General features: G+C 26.0%; 2 protein-coding genes across 2 annotated transcripts in view; one reads left to right on the forward strand and one right to left on the reverse strand.

Moving 5' to 3' along the window:
• The window catches only part of LOC106683408 (eukaryotic translation initiation factor 2 alpha kinase Gcn2), a 73414-nt gene extending 71880 nt beyond the window's left edge, over positions 1-1534 (forward strand). Inside the window, exons 22-24 of the mRNA XM_067050844.1 lie at positions 85-274; positions 416-573; positions 1325-1534. Of these exons, the coding sequence (XP_066906945.1) occupies positions 85-274; positions 416-573; positions 1325-1451 (475 nt within the window). The 3' untranslated portion in view covers positions 1452-1534. The remainder of the gene's footprint in view (positions 1-84; positions 275-415; positions 574-1324) is intronic.
• Positions 1535-3901: 2367 nt separating this feature from the next.
• Ser (Serrate) overlaps positions 3902-8922 on the reverse strand; it is a gene marked incomplete at its 5' end in the record, with an annotated part of 18327 nt that continues 13306 nt past the window's right edge. The window contains 3 exon segments of the mRNA XM_067050837.1: positions 3902-6126; positions 6992-7142; positions 7229-7555. Coding sequence (XP_066906938.1) covers positions 5651-6126; positions 6992-7142; positions 7229-7555 — 954 coding nt within the window.

The raw sequence follows: 8922 nt of genomic DNA on the forward strand, positions 1-8922 counted from the left end.
TATATATATATATATTCACTAAATATTCTGGTTCTTCTATCTACTTTTTTTTTCACTCAGTATTTTTTATTATTTTTTTTTTAGATTTTATGAAAAAAAAGTTCCTATCAGCGATGTTGTTGAATATATACATAAAGCTAAAAGTCAGACTTTAGATAATGTAGGCTGTATAAAGACTGAAGTAAAATCTCATTCACCTACTGAAGGTCCATTGATAACATTTATAACCCCAGAAAAGTTGAATCAAGGTGCTAAGCGAAGATATGAAAGTCAGGTAACTACACTTACTATTAATTAGTTAATATGCTTGATTAGATTTTATTCTAACCTGAAATTTTAAAAATGTTATTCAATATATTTATTAAGATCTTTGAACAATTTTTACAATTAATTATTATATGATTTTTTTCCTAAGATATTGAATAATCTATCAACTGTTATTCTGAAGTTTTCAACCAAAGTTAAGATTGAGATTTTCGCCACACCATTCGACAGTGAATTGTTGAAAGCAGTTGCTAATATTATTGACTCTAAGACAAAGTGTGAAGTGGACTTCAGCTCCCTTGTAAAAAAGTAAGAATCTTATTTATATTACTTTAACGTAGTTGAAATTTTTATTACATCATACAAATTCAAGATAGAACTATTTTTTTTTAATTATTTTAAATTTTTCATACCTGAAAGACTCCTTATTATTAAATCATATAAACTGATTACTATTTGGTCCTTATTATAAAGAAGTAAAGTATAGTTTCTAATCAGTTTGATAATTTTTATTTATTGTCCTATTCCTTATTCACTTCAACTGACAGATTAAGGCACTTGATATTGGGGTCTAATCCAATATGCAGTTACCCCTATTGAAAAGAAGCAGTCATCATTGGATTATCAAAGTTAATTCTTTGGATACTACATAAAGTAAATTTTAATCTTCCTAGATATTAAGCAAAAACTTCAATAAAAATTATTAAGAACTATTATGATCATTAAAAGAAACCACAAAGAAATGCAATGCTTCCCATGTCCCAATTGACCTCCACCTGAACTATCCTGATTGATAAAACAATCAGTAACACTTTCTTGATATCTGAAAATCGCAATATTCTGATGTTTAGGTTGCCATTTGTCTAGACCTAAACTCTATTGAATATCTATGGGATGAATAAAAATTTTAATCTTTTAGTTTTGGGCCTGATCATTTCTTGTTTTGTTTTTTTAAATTTATTTAGTTAATATTAATGCAAATATTAGATAATTATGATGGTTTTTAGATAAATATTAATTTTTTGTGATTACTTGTTGGTATAATTAATTTTTGTTTTAGATATCCTCGACATAAGAAATGTATACATAAACTCATTGATCATGTCGAAGATTCTCGACAGTCTGGGCCTACATGGATAAATATATTATATAGTCTACAAGATGGTACTTATAAGGTGCTGTTATAATTTTGTGATATTTTCCACCAAATTGACTTTATTTTTATTAAATGTTAAATTAATTTTTGTACTTATGAAATGAAATAAAATTATGCAAATTGTTTAAAGATTTATTTTTTTACCTTATTGGTTTTATTCTTATTACTGTTATCATTTGATTTCAATTTGGTAAATATTGATGGTGAAAGCTGAGTGATACTACCAAGCTATACAACCTGATTAGCTGTTCATTGAATTTTGATTAAAGTGATGGTTTGATTCTGTTATTGATATTATAAACTATTTGGAATTGTTAAAGTGTATCATTTGGGCTTACTGTGTAAAAATATTTATAAAATTACAAATATTGTTTTTTTTAGTCAATATTATTATAATTTAGTGTTTCACTTCTTGGAAAAAAGCAATAGTGAATGATTCAAGGTCTTAAAACTGTTATAAATTTTTTAGTATAAACTTGATTTAGGCATGTTTTTTTAATAAGGATAGGAAAGAGCATGCTAGACCAAATCTTCGTCCCAAAACAGACCCTTATTCACATTGGGTGGTATTTAGAACTTCTTAAAGGTCTAAGCAATACTAATACCAAATAAGGTATAAGAAGTACTGTCTTGAGGTTGGAATTTCCTAGCAATTTATTTCATTGGTTTAAAAATAAAATTTAAATATTCTAATATTCGCTATAATTTTTTTTTTAATATTGCATTTCGATATCTGTAACTTATGATTCTATGGAAGTAACTATGATTTCTGTGATAAACTTTGTCATTCTCAGTGATCTTGAACTTGGTTTTGTTATTATAGAAGGTAATGCACACATAAAAATGAAAAACATGTTTATTTAAAAATAGAAGCTTATATAATATCAGTAACAATAATATATAATTTTAAAAATACCAATGAAATTAATAACAAAATTATTAATACTTTTTAAACTCACAAATACAAATTTAAATTATCATACAGTGTGATAATAGAACATAATTGTTGCTCACACAAAATAAAATTTGATTTTTGGACATTTTTTTATTCAAATAAAAAATATGTTATACCAACATTAGACTTTTTAAAATATATAGAAATGAAAATTATTTAAGTACATTCATTAAATTTAATTTTGTACAAATTAAAATTTAATATAAAGTAATACTACTATGAAGTCTTGGTGATACATTGGTCATATGTATCTTCAAAACATTTTTAAATATATATTATTTACAATAATATGTATGTACAGGTTACAAATTTCTCTATTATAAATAATGAATTTAATGAAATCTTATGACACCTCTTATTAAATTTCTAGATATATATTTTTTCTCATGTTATTTTTTAGTGCTTTTGTGCAGTTTATCTATATGCTCAGCAATATGAAATCAAAGAGTACTAAATACTATGATTATAAAATAATTATACTAACCAGATTTTGCTGCAAATTTACGTTCAGTTATTACTTGAGATCTTGTGATTTTCTTTTACTTTTTACAGAATATTTGATATTATTCCATTATATGTCTGTATAGAATGTTTTATATTATATTTATAAACGACTACCAATTTATTCAATGAGAACATTTGACAATTACTATTATTATAAGAATATTATTACTGTTTAGCTTACTGCAATGAATAGATATTACTTCGATATCCGAATTTTTCTGTATTAGCTTAAGATGAACTTGCTCTTTAAAAAAAGGAATATTTTATCAGGATAAATCTGACTGTTTATATTACTTGATATTGGATGAAAACATCTGGATGGGTACAAATATATAACTAATTATTATAAAAGAAACATTTTTACTACATGGAACATTATCATTTTCCAAAACATAAGACTGTAACTTGGAGAATGAAGAATAAATGAACAAAGTATTAATTAAACAGTTTATTTTGATTTTATGCTTTTATTATGGTTCAAGCTATGTTAGCCATGAATTATTATTTCATAAATATGTAAATTATGTAGTACCTCGAATATAATACAGAAAATTTGTAGTTGATTAAATTATTAATTACCCTTTAATGTCATAATAAAATTTTAAAATTATGATACATCTTTTATCATCAACAAAATTAAATAATGCCCTGAAATTTAAAAGAAACTTGAAAATATTTCAAACAGAGGAAAACTATTTTACCACTAAAGGTACTAAAAACTAGTAATTAACCTATGATTAAAATTATATTTTATGTATAAAAAAAATTATAAAAACTGCATAATAAATTAGCAGAACCAAAACTCTTTAAACATACAATCTATCAACTACTATAAAATTATTCTATTCTGTGCAAATAAATTTATATAATCCACTTCTTAAAATATTTGTTATCATATTTTACACATACACACACTACACTTGCAAAACACAATGTAATATGTAATATTTACATTTTGAGAGATTATAAATCTCAATTTACTTATTTAAATAAAAAACTTATTCATTAAATATGTACACGCAATAACTCATAGGTAAGAAAATATCACAAATTTCTTTTTCAATTTAAATTTATAAATTATTAGTATCTTACACTAATTAAGATTCTGTTAAGAAAGAAATACATAAAATATTCTGGAAAATTTACATTTAGAGTAGATCACGATCACACAAATCCATTATTAAAAACTTCACAGTATTTACAAGAATTCAGGTATAATTAATTATATTTACCAATCAAGATTGCTTACTTCTCAGTTGATTCACTTTGGCAAAAAAATGACATAATGAATACATTTTTTTTAGTTTTGTAAAACAATAATCATTTTAATTAAATCCAATCACACATACATATTTTGTGTTGTTATTGTTTACACTTTAAACATAAAGTTGTAAAGGTAATAAATAAACCTTTTTATTCTATGTCCATAAGTTGTATTTTAATTTATACTGATAAACAATAATCATATTACTCTAACCTCACAGATTTGCGATTCAAAATAAATTTTCAAAGAACAGAAGACAAGTATTGAACAAATACTCCTATTTTTTACATTATTGTCATCGCTATTTATAGTTATTTGTTTATTATTCATATTTATAGTTTTTATCATTATAGTTATTTGCAACATTTATTATACACTTATAGGGTAACCTTCCCTTACTTCAGTCAGACTTAATTTCACTTATTTTTACATCTCAACTCATTTTATATTCATATCAATATAATCAATAGTTACTGAAACCAGATAGAAACATCAAAACTTAAAAATAACTACATTGATTTGAAATACTTACACAAATCTGATCTATGTATGAAGTTGGCAAGAACATACAAGGTGTTTTCAGAATTATTTATTACATCATATTTTGACTTTCTTAACATAATTTATTATCATTTTTTTTTTAATTTGTTGAGTTTAAACTATCTGGTTTTTTCTATTTTTAATTATTTTAATATATATATATATATATATATATATACCTTTACAGAAAGGGGGTTTGGTTTGTAAGTAACAAAGATATAAATCAATTGGTAAACCTTACAACAACAGCAACTTATTAAAATTTGATGGAATAAATTAATTCACTAAACAAGATAAATGTACCTTGAAAAAAATAATCTAACATAGAAACTATATTGATTTCACTATGAAATTCTTGGGGTGTATCTTTATAACTAATATCAACTATCATTTTTATGATAACTATCATTTTATTTAAACTTGAGTACCCATTCGCAATGCTCTTTTAATGCTAAATTCTCTAAATCTTTTGAGATTTTTAATGTTTAGAACAAGAAATGTCTGATCATTTTGAAAACCTTTGTGGGATATGGGTTTTTTAAGAACTTCATATGTTAATGTTAGAGTTGGTAATAAATCCTGACCATATATTAAAAATGTATTTGTTCTTTTAAAGTAAAAATAATTGTTTTTAGTAACATACAGTCAGGTTTTGAATGCAAATGAAAATTATTGTAAAAAAAATTCCTAAAAATGAACTTGAATTATTTTCTTTAGAGGTACATATTATTTGTATGTCTTGAGAACAGTACATAAAATTGTTTTGATAAAAAACAAAAAAACATTTGTTAATAACCCCCAATCTCAGGCAAATATATATATTTATATATTTTAAAACGATTAAAAACAAATTTGATTTATTTTTGATTTTATAAATAGATTACCTTAGTTCTTATTATAAACAAATGCTCCTTAACCTTAAATTTAATTTTGCAGTTCCTTTTAAATACATATTTTCAATCAACACCTATACGAGAACAGTTAAAACATCACTAGAATTCTGTTTTTCTTCTTTTAACGTCCTTTGAACAGGAGTAACTACAGTCAAATTAATTCTTTTACAATCAAAATCTTTGTTTATATTTGCTTCTGAACAAGAATTTTGAGACTTATATAATAGTATTTGACTTGAACTTGGTTTTTCATCACACATCATTTCTAAAACATCATTAGAAGATGTTGAAAGAGGTCTTACAACACTCACTCTTGAGGAAACTTCAGCAACACTGCCACTCTCTTCTTTTAAAGGGTTTGTGTAGCGACGAAGGTTTTCCTCATTTTGCAAATTGTTTGATTTTTCATCATCATGATTTCTGCTGCATGGATCCCTTTGATTAGCATAAATTTTCTGTTTCTGCCAATACATTGTACCGCACATGATACAGGCAACTAGTATCAACAATATAATTATGATAATAGATGTCCCCCAGTACAAATTACTTCCTGAAATAAAAAAAACAAAAAAAATATTGTATTGTTGATAAAATGTGGGGAAAAAGTATTTTTAATATAATTACAAAAAAATAATTTGTGACAGTTATTTGACTTAATTAGATCAATAAATCAATATCTGTGCATTTATGCTTTTTAAAAAAACTAAAACTAAAAATCATATTGCTATTTTTAATTTAAAGATTTTTATTTTATAGATGTGTTACTTGAAAAAAAAAATGATATGTCTGTTCTCTAAAATAGAAATTGGAGTGAATTATAATCATTTTCAATAACGGAAGTAAAACACATGAGGCATGTGGAAAATAACTTGAAACTGGGCAGGTGAGGAGCCAAGGGTTACAAGCGACAATTTAGAGAATAAGAGGATTATTTGATTTCTACCAGTGTCTGAACCAAGTTTATTCTTCAGTATTCTCTGTATTGTAAAATTATCAATAATTGTTGATAATTCAACAATTTTGTCCATACTGAAGCATAAATTTGGTTCAGGCAGAGATAGATAGCAAATAAACCTCTTAGATACTAAATTGTTACTTGTACCCTCTGGCTTCTCTATTGAATTTTAAAAGCAAAACTATGGTTAAAAAAAAGAGACTAAATAGAAAAGGAAAAATAAAATGTGACTGAATTTTGCACAAATAAAAGATTTTTTATAGTTTAAAGAAATTGATGATGTACTTACTTCCCAAGAGTGTGTATAAAAACAATTATTTATTAGTAATAAAAAAAAAATATTTATTTCTATTTCCCATAAATTAAAATAAACCTTTTTTTTTTAAGGATAGGTAAAGCCAAAGGGAATGTAGGAAATATAATTTTTTTTTAAATATTGGTTAAATAACTTTTAAATTACCTTCTTCATGTTTAGATACTAAAGCGGTTTCTACATTTACTTCAACCACTGCAGTCAAAACTGTTAATGAATTTGTTTGCTTATGACTGATTAATTCACCTAAGACACGAACAGCTTCTTTTACTCCATCACCACCTTCTTCACCAGACCACTACAACAGAAATAAAAAAAAAAGTTATGACGAATAATTCATCTTCAGTATTTTCAGATTTATTAAAAATTTTATCAACAGCTTACCATTGTAACTTCTATTGTATCATTAGTTCCTGTCTTTATGTCACAAAGTATTATCACACCATGATGTGATGCATGTGTAGTAGCAAGCAGTGATCGTAGTTCTCTACAAACTGTTTCTGAACTTATTCCTTGAGGAAGTGTTTGTGTTGCTACAGTGAGTGATAAAAGAGCACAGGAACTACTTAAGGTTGCTTGGTTAGGCCAGCATGAGTCTGGTGATCGTAATGGTGGAGGACCAACCAATTTTCCACTGAGAAGAGCTCTGCATTCACCCCAGCCTTCACACCCTCTGGAGATACACCTTTCTCTTACCCATGGCACACATACCTAAAAAAAAAATCATAAAATTAAATAATATATTATATAAGAATAAGTTTAATTTGTTGAAAGAAGAAACTTTACAGAGTTAAACTCACAATTGCATTAAAAACATTATTGAGCTTGATATAATTTAAACTATAAACAACTTAACTTGTTATTGGTGACTCCTAACAATGCTATTGGCAAATATCTAATTTATCTTGATGATTTGTTTTATCTTTACAATAAAAGATATTGTTCTAACTCATTTCAAATATCAACTTGCTAATCTTAATGCAAAATTTCATATACTATATGAACTTGTTGACCTCAAAAAAGTTTGATAACGATAAATAGTAGTTTGGTATAAATTATGAAATCATTAATACCAAATAATTCCATGAATTAGTTCAATAAACTGCACTTCTCATTGGAAGATTTTTATGGGATACTTACATGTTGGTGATTTTATTGGGTTGTAAAATAAGTTCATAGGATTTTTTACTGATGATTTCAATAAAAACTTCAGATTCTTGTAAATATTTTTAATGAATCATATATGATCCATTTTGATTTATTGCATGTTGCCATCTTTCAGGTAATTTTTTAATTCCATCCTCCCAGAACTTCTCAGATTTGTATGAAATGAACTCCTCTATGCGTGTTTTGCAGTCCTTGAGCAAATTAAAGTGTTTTCCTTTAAAATAGTTTTGAAGGTCCCGAAATAAGTGAAAATTTGTTGGAGCAAGGCCTGGTGAATAGGATGGGTGGGGGATCACATCCCAGCCAAACTCAAATAATTTCTGCTGGGTCTGCAAAGACATGTGAGGACAAGCGTTATCATGATGGAAAACTATGGCTTTGCAATTAGCCAATGCTGGATGCTTTTGCTTAACCGCTGCCTTTAATTGTTCCAACTGGGCATAGTTCTGCAATATCTTGTGTCGTAGAGTGAGAGTTGTCTGTGAACAATGCTTGAATTTGGTCATCATCAATAGTTGAAGGACAACCGGAGCGCTTTGTGTCTTCCGAGTCAAAATTTTCGGTTGAGCAAACCACTTATGGATGGTGCATTCTTTTAAGGTATCATCACCATACACACTGCAAAATTGATTAACCATCTGTGCACTGGATTTTCTTTTTTGGAAATAAAAAATCATTAAATGACGAAAATGAATTTTTTTCTCTTACATTTTGAGCAAGCAAAATACCACTTAAAGATAATGAATTTCAGTTGAAACTGATGTATAAAAGCATCTTAACTAATCCTTTTTTAGAATATGTTAACATATTGGTCAATTGACCAAGTAAAAATGATTCTATAAATATAGAGAGGACTAAATTGAAATATTGAAAAACGCTATGAACTTATTTTATAACCCAATATAATATAT

The sequence above is a fragment of the Halyomorpha halys genome, unplaced genomic scaffold (assembly GCF_000696795.3).
Source record: "Halyomorpha halys isolate HHAL.00 unplaced genomic scaffold, Hhal_1.1 Scaffold481.1, whole genome shotgun sequence".
Classification (NCBI taxonomy): domain Eukaryota; kingdom Metazoa; phylum Arthropoda; class Insecta; order Hemiptera; family Pentatomidae; genus Halyomorpha; species Halyomorpha halys.